The sequence below is a fragment of the Excalfactoria chinensis genome, chromosome 2 (genome assembly GCF_039878825.1).
Source record: "Excalfactoria chinensis isolate bCotChi1 chromosome 2, bCotChi1.hap2, whole genome shotgun sequence".
In the NCBI taxonomy this organism is placed as follows: domain Eukaryota; kingdom Metazoa; phylum Chordata; class Aves; order Galliformes; family Phasianidae; genus Excalfactoria; species Excalfactoria chinensis.
Window position 1 is genome coordinate 106694070 of NC_092826.1, and position 18732 is coordinate 106712801.

Below are 18732 nucleotides of genomic sequence, written 5' to 3' on the forward strand. Positions count from 1 at the left end.
TCTGACCTCAGCCTCCAGTAAGTGAAGAAAAAACACCCCTTGATCTGCTGAAGTTAAGGTTTCTAAATTGGAGCTTATGCTGTGTGGCAGTTTCCTGAGGTGCCCTCCTGTACTGTAAGATACTTGGACTCTTGGCTCAGTGATACACCACACTGATGCCTGCCTATCACAACACACGTAGCAGGTCTTGTTTCTTGTACAGGCAGAGTCTGAAAGGTGTGCAGCTGCCACAGTATTGAAGTGTGGTGGTGGCTGCCTAATTGGAATTTAAAAGTGCACAAGGCTTTCTGTGGAAATCACGTGGCCTGTAGTCAATGACAAGGTAACCCATGTCCCACAGCATATCCAGTAGTAATTTCTATTGTAATATTTTGGTATAGTAGAGGTTTAAAGTAGCCCTTTACTTAAAAGCTTATTTTGACTCCCTTACAAAGGAGAAGGCTGTTGGAAGGTCACTTGGAAATGAAGTAATTTGAGGAACCTAGGGAACAGGAAGCAAAATGGAAAGATGATATGGCAACCGATGCTGGGAAGGGATCTCAAGGTTAGTTATGAGCAGGCTGTTTACAGTTTTGACTCCTTAGTGCCAATTGTTAAGGAGGAAATGAGGGGATAAAAAGCTACAGAGGACACAGAGCAGAGGAAAATCAGTCTCCAGAGCTCTTCAGTGAAGAAAGAAGTAGCAGAGGTGGCAGGAAGCTGTTAAATTGGCTTTAGTTGGTGTGACACTTGTGACAGATACCAAAATGGTGCTCAAGATGCAGAGAACACGCCTGTGACTAAAAGCTGGGCTACGTGAGGTAATACTGTGGGCTGGATCCAGGCCATAGGTTTTCACCTCTGAAACAGGAGTGCTTGGAAATCAGCAGCTCCTGTGATAAACAATAGAGTCCAGACCTCCCTGCCACATACAGAAGATAGTTACTGGTCAGGAAAAAAGTCTATTTTCCTGTGAGTGCTGTCCTTGTTCTCCTCACAGTCTGTTCCATCTGTGCTGCTGGTGTATGTGCTGGAAGGAACTCGGCTGAAGAGTAAAGGTTTATTTCTGATATATGTGGTTTGTGTTTGGAGAGATGCATTTTGAGATCTTTCTAGTTCAGAATTTATCAGTTCATTGATAAGAGATACTGAAAAAGCATATAGTTGATTTCTGTACCTGGTTATTGAGTGCAGTGCCTTCTGCTCAGAAGGATGTCTCCACAGCTGAAGACCATATGCTTGTCTTTCAATCTGTGAGTGGTTGACTTAGCTCTTTGTGGAAGTAGCAGATAGGTAGACAAGGCTTTCAACATTTTTATTTTAAAGAAAACTTTTAGTTGCATTACGACTTAAAATATATCTACGTATGTATATACATGGTAAACCCGTGTGCAAGATTTCAGATGGTTGTTAACTGAGGATACTTGGAAGCACATGATTCTTCAGCTGCTCCCAGTTACCACTGCAGCAGTGCCCATAGGCCTCACTCACTCCTTTGAGATCACACTAAGCTGTAATATAAATGTATGAGCTGTAAGGAAATGGAATAGATGTGACAACCGCTAGGACAAATATTCTGCATTGCTGTATGATGGAAACAGAATTATGCTCTGCAGGGTGGCTGTGTTGCTTGCTTGTACAGACTGCTGGGGAGACTGGGACAGTAGTGTCCTCATCCTGCAGTCCTCAGCTGTTCTCTGTGCCTTAAGTTTCCAGAATATCAGAAAACAGAAGGGGAGTATTCATCTCCTTGCAAACTGGATCTGGACTCTAGGCTTTGGATCACAGTCCGTTCTATCACATCACATCTAGAGCAATTAATCACAGGACTGTAGGGGTTGGAAGGTACCTCCAGTGATCGAGTCCAACCCCCCTGCCAGCAGTACATCCTTATCCACTGGGCTGGAGCAAGTAATTTCAAGTGTAGAAGGAAGGCAGTTCTTCAGCTTGTGGTTACCTCTCAGATCCCTGGAATCAACGTGCATAAATACTTAATTAAAAAAAAAGTAGATAAAATGACAAATTTAGGGGCATATAAAGCACTGTGTTTAAGTATTGGGTACATGGGATGTGTTTGTAATACTTTTTTTGTGTTGAACATTGAGTACAAAGGTGAGAAAAGCCAAATTTAATGCTTGCCAAGCTGAATCCCATATTTGTTATTTGAGTGTTAGATTTCCAGGTCGTACCTACTGAGATCACCAACCCTCCCCTGCATGAAGCATGTATGACTTCTCATCATATTACTTAATCTGAAATATTCCCTTTCAGCTAGCATTTTGGCAAAGAATTTCCTGGGCATGTGGTGTAGCTCAGATGATTCATTGCACTTTGCTTCTCCTTTTATAGGATTGCAAAATCCGATAAAGCAGCAGTTCAGCTTTTAATCTGAGCCCAGTAGTTTATGGAGCAGCTGAACAATCAAGAGTGTCTTTCAGGTTCTCTTTGTCTTTTGAATTTAATTGCTTGATTTTTCTTACTATGCACCTGCAGGAATTTGTTACTGTCTTGGTACGAGACCCCAGAACACAGAAAGAAGACTCATGGCACTCTTACATAGACTACGAGATATTTATTCATGTGAGTATAAAAATGTCACCAGAGATTCTCTGAACTTGTACTATTGCTTCTGTCCAAGCTGGGGCTCACTTCAGATATAATGGAATCTATTTGCTACAATTGTGAGAGGCTGTAGGATATCAGTCTCCTTTTAATGACTGAGCTGCAGTGGAACAGGTAAGGGTAGGCTGGCTAAAGATCATGCAGAAAAGTGCATGGGAGAGTTGGGAGTAGAACCTGGTATTGCACTCGCACATGCATTCCACAGTGTCCTACAATGGATGCTATTCTTAGCTTTACTTATCAACTTAGACTGTCAGGTTCAGTGGTATCTTACCATTACAAAAGAATTCTGGTGTTCAAGCATTCATGCTGAAAACAGCTTTATTTGCAAGTATGTTTATTTGTACTTTGAGTTCTTCTCAGTTCTTCTGTTTGCTAAGTTACTTGGTTACTGCAATGTGCTTGTCTTCAGCATACCTTGACATTCTCATAATGGCAGCTTAGCGTCACTTGGATGTGTGAGATAAGGATATTCTGATACATAATTGTAGTCTACCATGTGTTAATGGGAGTGCCCTTAGAGTCATAGCCACTTGTGCCTTGAATGTCACTTATACTTAAGTTCATGTTTTTGATTATTCTTTGGTGGATGTGAGTTACTTTAATTTCTTAAGCCTAGATCCAGCATTTTTAATTGCAACATAAATAACATTTTCTGATTGTATCAGCTCTTGGATGAAGACTTTGAGAACACCAAGTTTTGTGGTCAATAGGTTAGCACAAGGAAGAAAGAATTTCTCCTCTTCGTGGGAGTTAGGCACTCAGTATAATGAGAGAAGTCAAGTGATTGCTTGTTAAATGTCCATTGTGACAAGTACTTTCCGCTGTGTGTCAATCAGCTGTGAAACTTCTGCAATGTGGTTTAAGTGCTGATTCAAAAGTGATAATGTTTTTGACATCCACTCAAGAGAAATCCATTGAATTTGGCAGTGGGTGGTGTGCAGTGTTACCATTTTGTAGGCAGTAGTGTTTCTCAATAGAAGTGTATTACTGTCTTCCTCAGTAGCTGTTAATTTGGGACACAGTGTAATGTGACTCAGTGCTGAGCATCTCTAAAGCTGGTTTCAGAGCATCAGCTCAGTTTCCTGCCAGGGCTCTGACCAAGTACATAGATCAGTCCTACCACTCAGTCTACCAGCTGGATTCAAAGTCTTGGTTCTGCTAGTTGGTTCCAAGGCCAGCTGGATTCCTTTTCTATCTCCTAGAGTATTTGACTTCTTGAACTGTGAGGTAGCCAGGATGCTCATCCATTTCAGAAAGCTGGTGTCTTTGTGCTTTGCGCAGTTTGCGTCATACAGCTGGATAAGCTGTACAGCAAGGTACTGAGGACTGGTTGGACTGCAGGCAACTGTATAATGGAGCCCTGTCTAGATGGGGTTTCACCTAAGTGTACGATCCACAGAAAAACTTGGCAAAAGCATTTAATCTTCTTGATTTGTTTCTCTTTGATGAATTGGCACTTTCTGGTGGAGCACTAGTGTTCTGTGGGAAAACTTCCAAATGCTGCTGCTTGCAGAGTGCAACTTCTTCAACTTGAGTAAGACTGCATGCTGTTAGAACAGCTAATTGTTCCCAGCACTATAACTAGAATAGCTAAACATGACCTTTTCTCTGCAAAGTTTGGCATTGTCTGCTAAAACTTTCTTTTTGTTATAGCGAATTGTAGCATGATCCTGATCTCTTGATTTTAAAAACGAAAGAAAAAATGGTGGTGAAAAATGCTTCCCTGAGAAGCAGTACAAACTGTCATCATTCCTATCTGACATACAGCACAGTCCTTAACATGAGCGGAGTTAATGTCAAGCTTTCTGCTGGTATCTCAAAGATTAGCATCTCAGGTGTTGTTTTTGATGCTATGCCTACACTTTATGCTAAGCTGGTTTACAAACTATTACTGTTCTTTAACTTCCCAACAGACAAACAGTATGTGCTTTACGAGGAAAACATCCTGTGTCAGACGACGCTTCCGAGAATTTGTTTGGCTTCGGCAGAGGCTTCAGAGCAATGCTGTGCTCATGTGAGCAACTTTTTATGACTGGTTTGTTTCGTTAAATATCTATTTAATAATCTATCGGTAATGTAGTGAAGGGACTCTGTGATTAAAGGAGCATTGTTTCCTCTTAGTTCTGAGAAATGTAAAAATCAGAGCTGGAAAGTGTCCTGCCTTTCTTACTACTACAATTTATTTATACTGATAGCCTTTGTTTGGTGAGCCCCAGCCTAATTTCTAACAGATCTGAGCTGTTTCCTTTTGCTGCATAGAGGTAGTGGGAAACAGCTGATGTGCTCAGTGCAGACTGCTAGGCCATGCTGAACTTGAGGCTGTTCTGCTTAAACTAGCTGGTAAAGCGGCTGGTGAGCTTCTAGGATGTGCATGGTAGAACCTAAGAACATAGGGGGTCTAGGCAGGTGTACATGCAGTCTTATCAACTGGACCAGGAGAATCTGAGTTATTCCTCCTTTTGAGGTATGTCAGAAGCCCTCTGGTTTCTCAGCTCTGTGTTGTCAAATTCAGTTTAATGAGGCTTCTGGAATATGACTCATGATTTTCAAAAATAATAATAATAATAAAATGTGATCGGCATTTGCTTGTATCATTTCTCTTCCTTGCTTCAGGCTTGGTTTTAACTCTTCATTTGCTTGTTCTTTATAAAGACAGTTACCCGAACTGCCATCTAAAACTCCCTTTTTCAATATGAACAATCCCCATCACGTGGACCATCGTCGGCGGGGTCTGCAGGAGTTCCTGGAGAAGTAAGTGCATCTTGTCTTAGTGAGGTCGGCTTTTTTTTATGATGTCATCAACTTGGATTGAGCACAGCTCATCTCTAACATCATCTCTGGTACCTGAGAGCCACCTTGTGGCCGTCTGTACATGCTGCATATTTTGCTTTATTTGCACGAAGTCATATTTCATGTACATGACTTCAGCTGTACTGGCTGTCAGAAAATTTCAGCTTGGGGTCTTCTGTTGCGTTTCGCTGACTGATACATAGTAACGGTTTTGTATTTACATTGCTTTGTGATTTGTTACTAAGGTTGAAAAATATTTCATGGCGACGTCTACTTATGACTTCCAAGAATAAGCTAGATATTCTTCATAGAAAGAAACAGACCTCTTTCCATCTCTGTATTCATGGAATATCAGTGTCTCTGTAATGAATTCTGGGGCCTGTACCACTGAGAGCTTGGGAAAATTCAGTAGTGAGTTCTTCTAATGTGGATTCTACCTATAACGCCAATTACTGTGTTTACTACTGCCAACATAAACAAGCTGTAGCAGCTGTGATAATTTTCACTACAGCTGCAGTCTGTATACAATCATTCAGCTGTGTGGTTATGTAAAAGATTTACATAGATGAACATAGCTAGACTGTGACCTGAGTTACAGGGGAGCACTGTATTAGTTCCAGCAGTGCATTGCTCAGTAATGCTGCTATAAAGCCCTTCACCATCTGCAGTGGCAGAGACCTCATTGCTGTAATTTTTTGCTTTCTCTGCCATTATCCTATATCTTGCCACTGCTGTTATGTGTGCAGACCTGTTTGGTGTTGCTATGGCAGAACTGTGAATGACTTCGGATGCTGCGTTTAGCCTCTGTTCGGATTAAGAGCATAGCAAACCTGAGAACAGGGACATTAATCTTCTATTGTTATTAACGTTTCTGTGAGGCAGAGCTGCAAAACCAAAGGAAGAAAAATCATTTAAGAAGACCTTAAAGCCTTATGGTCAGGAGGCAGAGGAATGCAGGACCCACTGTTTTTCCAGTCAGTCTGTTACAATTATAGGTTTCCATAGCAGACTGTAAATGCTTGCTTCTGAAGTGTATGCATTAAGCTGAACAACTGAAGGTGGGGGGAGAGCTAGCCTTTGCAGAGGCTGGAGGAATATTTCCATGTACAGTTGTATTCAGGATCCGTAGCTGGAAGGGTGGTCAGTGAATACTGTTGATGGCATATAAGATGAGGAAAGGAAAGCAGAAAAGGATATGTATTTTCTTGCCCTCAGGAGAGAAAGACACTGAAATATTGCCTCTAGAAGCACGGTCACTAATATCGATGGTCAGCTGAAGAGTACAGTAGTCCAGCCCCTGTGTCTGAGCAATTCTACCTTAGCTGTGCCTCCTCATGGAGTGGTGAATATTTTAAATCACTCTTACATTAAAATAATGTTACCAGGTTGGCCTCTGCACTAAGGTATGTTATCTCAGCATCATAAATAATGACAACCACTGCCTGTACTTCAGGAGGCACAACACAGACGTAGGTTATCTTAAAACATCATCACATTCTGATTTTGTGGACGCCTGTTTTGACAGGGTACTGACAGGAGAAAACGATGGCTTGTTGAGCATTTTGCCTTACTGCTCTTAGCTCAGGAGTGAGGAAAGACGCATCTCTGTTGCAAGGAAATGATTTAAACGTTTCAACTTAGGTGCCGTTTAGAAAGGTGTCAGCTTTCCCTCAGCCCTTGGGGCTATCTGGAAGGAATTTGCAGAGATACAGTTGTGTCGTGACGAATTGACTTGGCAAATTGCGTGCTGTAGCATTGCCCTCTGCTGGCTGGCATGTTAGAAGTACTGCTATTTATAGTAGGGATCTTTTTATTGGCTCGTCCATATTTCCGTGATTCTTCTTTCTTTCTGTCTAAATAAGTCCAGAGAAAAGGACGTATTAGTTCTTATACTTGAAGAGCATCTGGGGGACTCATTGACTGGTATGTTGTCTTTAAGTCTTGTGTGTGACCATTGCTGGTTTTGGACTGCTCCAGCTAATGCCACTGAGAGCACTCCAATTCATCTGTCTTAATATATTGGTGATTTACATATAGTTTGTTTATACAGCTGATTTTTCTCTGTGGGAAGAAATCTGTGCCACCTGTGTGCACCTGTTGAGGTATAGGGTTATAGATTAACCAATTTCAAATACCCACGTGTAATGCAAGAATCCAACCTAAATCCAGTATGCTGTGAGCTTATTGGGTTGAAGCCATATCCAGCAATGGAGTTCAGGGTTGTAAGAATTTCTGTGGCTGTGGCCCTGTAGCCATTGCTCTGTGTGAAAAGCTGCTGTAGCTCCTGCCAGGACAGCAGCCATGTGCCAATGTAAGGGTTCTGCTGCTGGAGGCAGCACCCTGGGAGAGCACTGTAGCATCACATCTTTGTCACCTGCTGTAAAATGCCTTTGTTCTTCTTCACATGTCACTCTACGCAGCTAGTTAGCATGGCGAGGTGCTTAGAAAGGACCTCTATGTAGCTTCTTCCTTTATAATGTGCCAATAGCTGAAAACTAAATCTGAGCAGTAGAGTTTGGCAAAGTCTGAAAGCGTTTCCTATTTTGATTTGGCTTTCCCACACCAGAATGGGGTAAGACCTGCTTTTCTTATAGGTTATTATCTCTGAATGATGATGAGCTGTAAGGCTTACTTCTTGCCTGGGCATAATTTAATATTTCAAAAGTCCATTTGCATTAACGGAAGCCAGCCAGTCCATTTTCAATTACAAATTACTCTGCAAGAATAAAGAAGATTACATTGGTGTTTTTTTAATTTCTTGGTAGGTATCCTCATGCGTTTGAGGATGTCTGTAGGTAGATTCACTGGGAAAGCTTATTCTTAAATTAGAAGTCAAAATTAAAGCACTGCCTTATAGTAGTAGATTCTACAAGATCCCTTTTGCTTTCATCCCTGAGTAGCTGAATAATTGTAACTCTGGGATTCAGACTGCCTTCTTTCACACAAGCGTGAGCTGGCACAGAGGTAGAGGACACTTTCCTGAAGAGGTCCGCACAGGCTGACATGTGTGGGAAGTGGGGAGCTAGCTCTGAAGAGGATGGATCCCAGCCTGACAGGACCTTCATGGCTGCTTGGTCAGCACCGAACAGCAGGAGCGTATCAGCCAAGGGCAGGTAGGGTTTCCTCCTGTGAGTAGTGGCTGCCTCTTTCCAGTGGAGCTGTTCTGAGCAAAGCATTGAAGCTTTTTCCTATCTGGTGAGGGAAGCAAACCCACTGAAGTGAATAATGCCTAGCAGGCATGCTAATTCTTAAACGTATTCGTTATCAGATCCTAAACAGTTGCTTCACAGTTGCTCGCTATCAGTAACATTTCCTCTGTTACAAAAAAAATGAATGAGCAGACACAGTAGGCTCTTTAAAAGGAGGAAATGGAGCTTTGTTTACTGCAGGCTGAGCAGCCTGTGCTCGCTGCGAGAGGCCAAGCGGATGTTCAATAGAGGGCACCACAGTCCAGGCTGTGATCTGTTGTCTCTCAAGTTTTATTTTCTCCTTTCTCTCGTGATATGATGTAAATGGGCAGAGTAAATTTGTTGAAAACAAAATCGGAGTGTTAACCTTCCACACATATACGAGCGTGCATCTGTCATTGTATTAGGTTACAGTAGATACAGGAAATCTTTAGTTAGGATTAAGTTGTACTGTTCGGCCATATGTTGTTCTCCTCCAGCAGAACAGTGTATAATATACCTAATAAAATCATGTTGAAGAAAACCAGATTTTGGACCTTGTCCAAATAAGACAAAGCACATGTTTTGTCTTTACTAAATGTTCTTGCTGTAATGTGGGGAAGGAGAAATACTCCTCATATACTACCCAGCGTTTCCTCAAATATGACATTACTTTTGGTTGTAAAGTCATATTTTCCACCCCTTTTCTTTAAGGGTCCAGAGATCACGAGCACTTACTGAAAGCTTACAAACAGAGATTCACATGGCCACGAATAAAAAATGATTTTATTATCTCTAATTCAAATGTAGAGCCTTCTCCTGCAGCCCCCTTAATCACATAAGCAGTCATTATGCATCTGAGCAATCTGGCTGAGAGGAGTGAGATCTCTGACAAGTAATGACTGCTGATGTGATAAAGACTTGCAGGATTTAGCCTTTCATTGTTATTCTAGGCATGCACAGAAAGTCTGTTGTTCTCTTAAATGCGTCCAGTGAGTTTATAGGAATTATCATTGTGAGCCCCATGACTCTGACATTAGCACAACTGCGGACAAAGCTGATTTACACCACTGCAACTGCAGCTTTGCGTTGACACCTGTAGTCTTAAAAATGCTGGAGGAACACCGCCAGTGCACCGGGTTGGATTCAAACGGTGTGAATGCTTAGCCTGTGCTATGGCATTAATATTATATATGAGTATTAATATTAGGACATTATCTTTTCTCTTGCTTTTATGTTTTTTTTCTTTTATGTTTCCTGCTTCTTATGCTGTGCTGTGAGATTTTGACCTTGCAGTCCGTGGAGCCCAGTATGTATTTCAGGGGTGCAGCACCTTGCACAGTGAGTCCTCAGCTCGGTGAGGGCCTAGGGGGTGGCTGCTCTGCCAGCCCTCGGTGCCGCTCTGACACCTGGCCACGAGTGTGTGGTTATTTCCTTGGCACAGGATTTCCAACAGGAAAACGCAGTGCTTACGGAGGGAGCAGAAATTATTTTTCACTTTGATTGCTAGAAGGATGCAATTAAAAAGCGATCTAACCTGTTGGATCAGATGGGGGGGGGGGGAAGGAAGAAAGGGGGTAGGGGCAAAGGCAGAGTTATTTTTTAATTAAAAGAAAGGAGAAACGTTTCAAGAGGACGACTGGGTGAAAGGTGTGCCTGTTTGCATTTGTTCTAACTGCTTCGCAAAATGCATTGTGCGTTTGACGTCTACCCCCGCCCCCAAACGTATGCGTGTTATTTAGCTTAACCTACGTCTTTCCCGTTCCTTCCCCTTGCTTTCTCTTCCATCTTTTCGGCTCCAGATGGCGCTGTGAAGCAGAAAAGAAAACCCCTGCGAAATAATGAGTCCGATGTAAAGTAAAATTGGAAATTGAATTATAGCAGCAAAGGAGGGGAGGGGAAAAAAAGGACAGTAGCCTTGAGGTCCCGATCACTCTGTACTCTTATGGCTTTTGTTTGCTGTTCCATGCGTTGGGTTACTGCTGAGTTAATAACGGCGCTTTCGCAGTTCAAGGCTTAGCAGAATTGTACTGGACGTGAAATAAAGCTAAAATGAATTTGTGTCCAATATCATTGACATTAGCGCTCATTGCTCCTCTGGTGTAATGCCTCAAACCATCTAAAATCAATTTTAGAGATTAGCCATTATTTTATAAAGAAAATAAAATAAATTCCGAGCAGCAACCGAGCTGTGAGCGTGGCGTAATGGCACCAGCAGTTGGTTACTGGTGTTTTCACTGGGTGGCAGGGAAACTTTGGAAGGTAGAGGAAGAAGAAAAGCAGTGAAACTAAATGCCATGGGCAGAATTTAATCTCTTGGCTTTTGCTGTGTTACTTTGTATTAGACACGCCAACGCTTAGAATTGCAGAAATGTGCATCCCCTCCTTTGTGCTCACAAGCCTGGGAAAACGGGCAGCTCTCCTTCCTCGAGTGGTGAGCTCTGCGACGTTCTTTTTATACTTTAACACTCTTTTTTTCCCCCCTTCTCTGTTAAGAGGAGGAAAAGAGGGAGGAGAAAATCGACTCCCCTGAGCGCACAAACCATAAACGTGGATTTACTGTGTAGAACGGTATATTTTTTTTTCTCTTGCATTTTCTGTCGCTATGTTTGTCGCCTTTTTGGACCGTATGTTTATCACGAATTGAGGCTGAAATCCTCTGTTAGCGTCCACTGAACGATGACTTTTCAAAGCATTCATGAGGCTGTTGCTGTCAAGGTGTGTAGACTTGTAAATTCTGTCATTTGGGTCGACTTACAGGGCATTTGCTTGCTTCTTTATGAGCACTAAGAAGCTTTTCAGTGTGTTAATACACTGCATGCATTGGCTTTACAGATACGTACTCTGTTTGCTATGTTTATTTTTCATTAGTGTTGTGAGAATTTATATGAGGTTAAGAAGACAACGTAGGCATGAAAATGTGTTTGAGTTTCAGTGAAGTCTGTTTCTTCTTAGACGGAGTTTTATGTGCACCTGGTAGGTCACTGGGCTCACCGGAGGCATTTCCTCACTGGAAGAAGTCAAAGTTTGAATTATTTGGTTGAGAATGCGTGTGTGTTTGCCCAGGCAATGGAAATATGTGCAACACAAATATCCTGCGTTTTCAGTTAGGCAACTCTTATTGTTTATTTGGACTTTCCAGAGTTGTAGAGGCTCAGGTAAAACCAGGCATATTCTATCATGTTAATTAAACGTTGTTGTAATGTTGGCTACTTTAGGGCACAGATTTCAGAACGTGTTTGTATTTTAAAACATTACAGTCCAAGCACTTCATTAGCCTTATTTGATAGAAGGAACTGATCAGTTATGCATTTAATTTTCATCAGGAGTACCTATCAAATGCACTGTGTCTTACTGCTTTTACTACGTCTAGCATTAATGTCACTTCTTATCTTCTACTGCGTAGTAATTATTTTGGGGGGGCAACTGCCTTAACCTAAGTGGGTAGAAATAGGTAAATAATGACTCCTAATAGTTTGGGTTTCTCTAAAGATATTTAAGTAAGTTTTATGGAGCGCTGTTGGGCATGGCCTTAGTAATGAATTTACTCACGCGGGTAGGAAAAGCTGCATGTGCGTCTAACAAAAAGGTCTCTTGTTACACCTTCTAGGGTATACAAACAGAATAACTCCTCCTGCAGCTAAATGCTGCAGCAAAACTGCAATATATATTTTTCAAAATAGTGGTGGTGATCTGCAATTTTAAGTCCTTGCAGAAGTCCCTCTACGATGTTCTGCGTTATTGGAACGTATTACACTTTCCTTACTCCGTACTGTATGAATGCAAATGCTCTGTGCTAAAAGTATTTGAAGATTTAACTAGAAATATCTGTAAACCAAATGAAAATGGGCTTCCAAAAAGCTGGTATGAAATTGCACGAAAGGTTCTCTGAAAACTGTTTAGAGGTACACTTAAATCTGTGCTCAGTAGCAGCGTTTTCACTCCTGCTTAGATGTATGCACATAAACAAGTTCTGGCTAACGCTGGCTCTGTTGTTTACAGGGATTTCAAAGTTCTGACTCTGCATGTTTCTCAAGTTCTCTGTCCCTGTACACACTTCTTTGCCCAACCAAAGACGCTGGTGACTTGCAATTTTCAGAGCTCAGCTATTTAAAAACAGCTATCAAAACAGACCAAATTTTCTTAAGAGTCTCCGACTGCCTAAAAATCATCAATTAATCCACGTGGTAATAACAGATGGTTACGTGGAAGAAACGTCCTTCAAGTTATTCTTATGGCAGATGTGTTTAACTCTTAGCTTTGTGGTTTGTTTTTTTTTTTTACTCACCCAAAATTCCAAATAATGTAAAAAAGCAAATAAAGCACACCTAATCGTTTTAATAAGTTCATTACCTTCTGTAATTGTTTTAGGATTCGGAAGGAACCTTTAAAATCAGGGCCTCATCAAGAATTTGTTCGGGTGAAACACTTCAGAACGCGCGTGTATCCACGTAGAAACATTGCACTTCTCTTCTTGTTTTTAAAGGATTCTACAAAACGCGTTACTGCTCTCAGACAGCAGGCTTCACCTCTTCCTACAGACCCAGCTAAGTCCGGAAGATATGGAGGCTTGTGTCTCTGGGCAGACCAAATATTCTGTCGCTGATGCGATTCAGAAGTTTGCCTCTTTGAACAGGCGCTTTCCTATAGAAGATGAGGAGAGAAAAAAAGGAGGAAACGGTGCAGACTCTGATTCAGAGAGGTGATTTCTGTGTTTCCTTACTTTGAGATTGTATATGTATACACACGCATGCGCGTGCTTTGGTTTTTTTGTTGATGTAATACTAAGATAATGAAAAAATTAATTGACTGAGATTTTATTGAGCTGTGACAGCTCATCATAGAAGTCTTCACACACACCTCCACACTGAATTAATGAATGCAGTAGAAATTCAATTATCTGCATTCTGATTATGTGAATTTCATTTAGTCAGACTTGAATTATTCGCGTTTAAATTATCTTGCTAAAAAAAATATCCAACTGCACTCCAAATGGCTAATTAAAAGTCCAAATTTCCTGTCTCTCTTTGTGACTGGAGATAATTAAAGTTCTCCTCTGTTACTCAGGCTTTGAGTGTGTTGTGAAAACCAATTTCCTCCTTTTATTTTATTTTTTTCCCTCTCCCCTATTTCTGCAGTTCATCCTCCGGGCTTGGACACAGTGATGACAGCATTTCATGTGGATGTAAAGCAAGCCTAGCTTCTGAAGAATCGTGAAAGATCAGTCCTGTGTTCTTATCTTAAGGACAGCACGAAGTAGTTTCTCCTGTGTTTACTAGTTACGTACACCACATCAGTGCAACTTGCTAGCAACGTGCACCTAAAAGACTTATTTGTCAACACAACAGTATGTCCTTACAGAGTTTTTAAACAGACCTTGATATTATTTCTTTGATTTATTACATATGCTGACTCAGGTCTATGTGTTACCTATTGCATTTACTTCTCTGTAACTGTTATAATCTCAGCGTCGGGTTAGTCATGTTCTGCTGACTGACGTGGCTGTTAAAATATTTCCCTTAGTGAGTGCACATCTTAGAGCTGGAAAAATAAAGGCAACTTTATCCTCAGCTTTAGAGTTTGGTGTATCATATCAAACACAGTCAAAGCATCTTTTTGTAACTTGCAACAGAGAAGTTTCATCTTTAGAAGTCATTTGACATTGGTGATGAAATTACACACCCCACAAGGTATTAACTTTTTCAAGTAGCTCAGCAACATCAGCAAAACAACCTTTGTACAAACTATACGCTGCTGACAATTTGAGATATAAATATATATCTGATCTTTTTGTGATGTTTATGGAAAGCCTGTTTTTGTCATGTACAAGAACTGAAGGCCAAAATTCTTGTGTATGGTTGCTTGGAAATTGGTAATGATAATAAAAAAAGACAGAACTTATAGGGTTGCTGAGGATTCTCAGTTCCCAGGGCAATTATGGGTACTCGTTCCCAGTGAGAATCTTGGATGCAGTCCATTGAAACCAATGGCTGAATTTTCCACCATCTGCACTGGGGACAGGACTCCACCCAGCATATTTAACTTCAGGCACCTACGTGAAGATGTGAGGAGCCACGCTTTAATGTAGCAGCATAAATGTAGGCTGCCATTCCAAGGTGACAATGATCCCATAGCTGCAACGAGCAGCAGCAGCGTGAAGGAGGGCTCGAATCTTTGGGAATAAGGGGAGCTGCCGGCTCCATTGTGGCTGCAGCTAGCACATGGATACGGAGCACTTTACAAACAAAAGGCAGGCTTGGACGCAACTTTATAACCACCGATTCTTATTTTGATTAAACATCAGCACTGCTCTTTATTGTTAGTGGCAGCTGCGGAGCGTCTTGTCCTGGGCTCCGCCAAAGGAATATGTTTCGCTGTGGTGTTGTATTTATATTTGACATTTAGCTGCTATTAAAAAGAGCTGGGGGGTCCGATGGGCCCAGCAGCTTCCCAAGCCTAAAATGGTTGCGTGCGTTCTCTTTAAGAAATCCGGGGCTCCTCTCAAAGAAGGAGCCTTAATCACGTCCTGTGCGTTACAGAAACAATAGATTATTAACTGGACACCTCATAAAGGTTAGCACAGGCATGTGCGGGCACGCTTTTTTAAAGCATCCAGCTGGGAATCTGTGTAATTTTAGTAGCGTGTTTTAATAGCCTGAGGATAACATCTCTTAGGTAACTGCTCCCAGCCACTGTTTTCTGTTGATGGCAGCGCTTTCCTGAGATAAACACCCGTGCTTCTTTTTGCTTAGTCTCATTGAATTGCACAAATGGATCTCTCCGCCATCTCGGCTCGTGTGCCAGTTAGCAACAAAGCTGTTTGAATGTAAAAGTGATAGTGTTTAATTAAAGCAACAAGTTATCGCTTAAAGTAGCCTAAAAGCAGCTCTGGGTGCCACGCGGGGACGGTTCTGTTGCACAACTTTGTTTTTTGGTGCACTATTAGAAAAAATCCTTTGGGGAGCTTATTTAAAAGATGGGGAAATATAAGGCTGGAAACGGGAGCGACGTCAGGGGATGAGAGCGCTGTTTATATTTAATGAAGCATCGGATGGCTGGGTTTTCTTTTAGCTTTTTCTCATATTAGTTTTAGGATTTGTTTGGAAAGCTCGAGCCGGGCTGCCGAAACATTTCACCACCCTGCCCTGCAAACCAGCCCTCGATATTTGACAAAGTGCAGAAGCACAGAGTCTGGAGAAACCTTTGTGGCTGTTTTGTTTTCCCCTTCCAGGAGCTGATCTGTTTGTGAGCCGCTGACTGGATTCCAAACAAAGGTGTTCCTGAAGCGAATACCAGTTTTCTATCAGCTCCGTTCTTATCTCGCTGTTTCCCTTTGTCAGACTGCTCAAAAGTTGGAATTCTACAGCAGCTCTTTCTTCCGATTGGACAGAAATGTGTTTAAATATTTATCTTCCCACTGTTGGCTGTGTTGGTTGTACTACCGCATCTTTATTATTATTAAAGAGGAAGGAAAACTACTCTTATGTCCCAGTATTTATTTTGCGTATCAACCATATGAAAATGCACGTGAATGCCTTACAGCGCTTTAATTGAGAGCGTGGAAGCGTTTAGTTATATTTAACTCACACTGAAATGTATTAAAAGAAAATCGGTGCCTTTTGCAACCTGAGCAACGTGGGGGTTTCCAGCAGGGTCGTACATTTTGCTTTTACAAGAGCAGCCCTGGAATTTGGAGCGTTATTGCTTCGTTTTGAGCCACACCATTTCCTGCTGGTCTTTCAAACAGGGTAATGCTGAGTTTGTTACGCATCTAATTACTATGGCCTATTGCAAGTAATGGCAATAGTTCGGTGCTCAAGTAATGGCACCCCAACGCTGCACTTTAGCTTTCGCTTACAACGCTACGTCCCCATTTTATATAATGGTTTTCAATTAATTAAACCCTTTTATCCTGTGTTTAAACCTACCACTGAGGCTTCCTCTTTTGTTTTCTGTCAGCGCCCCATTTGCTTTAACTTGCCCTGTATAATTTCAACTGCTTTTGCAATGCGTACGTACACCATTATGTTTGCTTTTCTTTTCTTTCTGGTCCCTTTCTCCCCCTTTTCTTTTCATAGAAGTGAAGAGGAAATGGCTCCAGCCATACAGGCTGTTGAATGACACAGTGTGCACTTCCAGGACATTGTGAGCAACCTGTTACTGTGCCACTGGAACACGCTTAACAAGAAAGATGAGAGAAAAAGACATCTTTTGGACAGCAAATCTTCATGACAAGAGCAGGGCGCTTCTGTAACCACCCCTTTCATTCCCCCCCCCCCCACCCCAACACACACACTCTGCCTGCAACACCCCATGAGGTTATTTTAAATACGTTGCAATGTTTCCTGGAATCCCATTGAAACGCTGTGGCTGTGCAGTATCGGCGACTGTCACTCAAAGCGTAGGATGTGGTTTGGCGATGGCTGATGGCACAGAGCTGCGTGTTTCTCTCTGCGCCTTTTGCAGGGCTGCGTTTTGCCCCAGCCCCAAAATACAAGCAGTATTTCTGTTCGGGAAAGGCCCACATGGCAGTCATAGCACCACAGAAAGGGTCGGGGTGGGAGGGATGTAGCGATCATTACGGTGCAGTAGCGTTGTGCTGCAATGCTGCTTTGCCTTCTGCAACAACGCTTTACCTGCCCGCCGCGCCGCGGGGCCGCGCACGCGTGTGCCCGCGCCCCCGCCTGCTGGAGGCGCGCGGCCGCCATGCGGTTACCCGTGGCAACCGCAGCCCGTGGCAACGGAGCGGGGAGAGAGGAGGGAGGGCTCCGCGCGGGCACAAAGGGGGCGGTGGCTCCGCGCCCCCCGCCCTGCAGAGGGGGCGCCCCTCCGCGCCGCCAGGGGGCGCTGCGGTGCAGCGAGAGGCGCTGGGCGGGCGGCGCCCTCGCGGTGACTGCGCGGCTGCGCGGGGCTGCGGCGCTTTTAGCGCTTATGTGCCTGCGCAAACGGCGGGGTATCGCGGCTTTGTGCCCTTGGCAGCCCTGCCAGCAGGGCAAAGCAAAGCAAAGCAAAATATTCCTTTGTTTTGGTTTATTTTACTTTATCTTGCTTGATTGGGCTCCCTGGCAGGGCCTTCCCGCGCTCCCCATGATGTAAGCCGTGGTGCCTGGGAGCATCGGGCAGGATTTATGTAATTAATTGACCAGTCTTAACCTGTTATCGTGATGTAAGGAATTTGGAACTCATTAATTTGGGCCCTGACAGATTTCATATTAGAGCTGGCAAATATGGATTGAGCCTCTTACTCTGGTAGCAGCTGGAATTTCCGTGACAGTGAGGATTAGTGAAGAAGACCTATTGCCGGAGTCAGGCTGCCTCTTTGTAATCAGCAGCCCCTGCTCCACATAGACGGGGTGATGGGGAGGGGGAAAAATAAATAGCAAAAGGGAAAAAAAATAACCCAAAAGAATAGAGGGAGATGTGCTCGTGTAGGGAGCAGAGCAAGGAGGAGTGCAGGCCGGATGGCAGCCGGAGATGTTCAGGGGCCGTAGTGGTGAATGATGGTTCAAATGTGTCTGTGTCCTCTGGACAGCCCCATCCCAGCCCGGTGGTCCCCTCCTGTTGTTGCCGCCCTCAATCTGGGGATCTTGTTGCTGTCGAACACGTATTGTGGGTGCCCGTTCTGTCCCTATCAGCAGGTAACGCTCTGGATCACAGCTTTAAGCCAATGGGTTTAGCGCAAACCAAATCCGGACCCACAGAGCACAGCTTCACTACCCTCCTTCATAGAGCATCCTTTGTCTGACCGCCTCACCCGGCTCGAGGAGCTCATGCTTCCCTGTAAGCAGGGAAGAATTCACCTCTTGATAAAATGTCAGCCAAGCACAACTAATTCCCTTGTTCATTTAAAGGTGCCACACGTGCCTGACCTTACCATTACTTTAAAAACAAACAAACACACTCAAAATGAAGCATCTCATAGTGTAGTAGGCTATTGTGATTACAGGTATTTGCACTTCCTCTGATTCTTTCCATGGGTATATTTAAAATATGCCGGAGTGGTCATTACTTGCAAGTGTTACCTTTGATTTTGGATGCTTGCAGAATTAGTCTTTACTCTAGCCAAGCGTTAGGAACACTGAATCTGTTTTATTTCCTATGCGAGCAATGCTCACTTGCTGTGAAACTGGGCTTCAATTCAATTGCTGGGAATTTTGAGGCCTTAGCATGG

At 42.9% G+C, this 18732-nt stretch overlaps 1 protein-coding gene across 2 annotated transcripts in view; it reads left to right on the forward strand.

The window, feature by feature from the left end:
- Positions 1 to 16039, forward strand: part of SNX10 (sorting nexin 10) — a 32559-nt gene extending 16520 nt beyond the window's left edge. For both annotated transcript variants that reach the window (XM_072329927.1, XM_072329925.1), the window contains exons 3-7: positions 2473 to 2559; positions 4518 to 4618; positions 5257 to 5355; positions 13048 to 13263; positions 13700 to 16039. In XM_072329927.1, coding sequence (XP_072186028.1) covers positions 2473 to 2559; positions 4518 to 4618; positions 5257 to 5355; positions 13048 to 13263; positions 13700 to 13778 — 582 coding nt within the window. In that variant the 3' untranslated portion in view covers positions 13779 to 16039. The remainder of the gene's footprint in view (positions 1 to 2472; positions 2560 to 4517; positions 4619 to 5256; positions 5356 to 13047; positions 13264 to 13699) is intronic.
- Positions 16040 to 18732: the final 2693 nt, after the last annotated feature.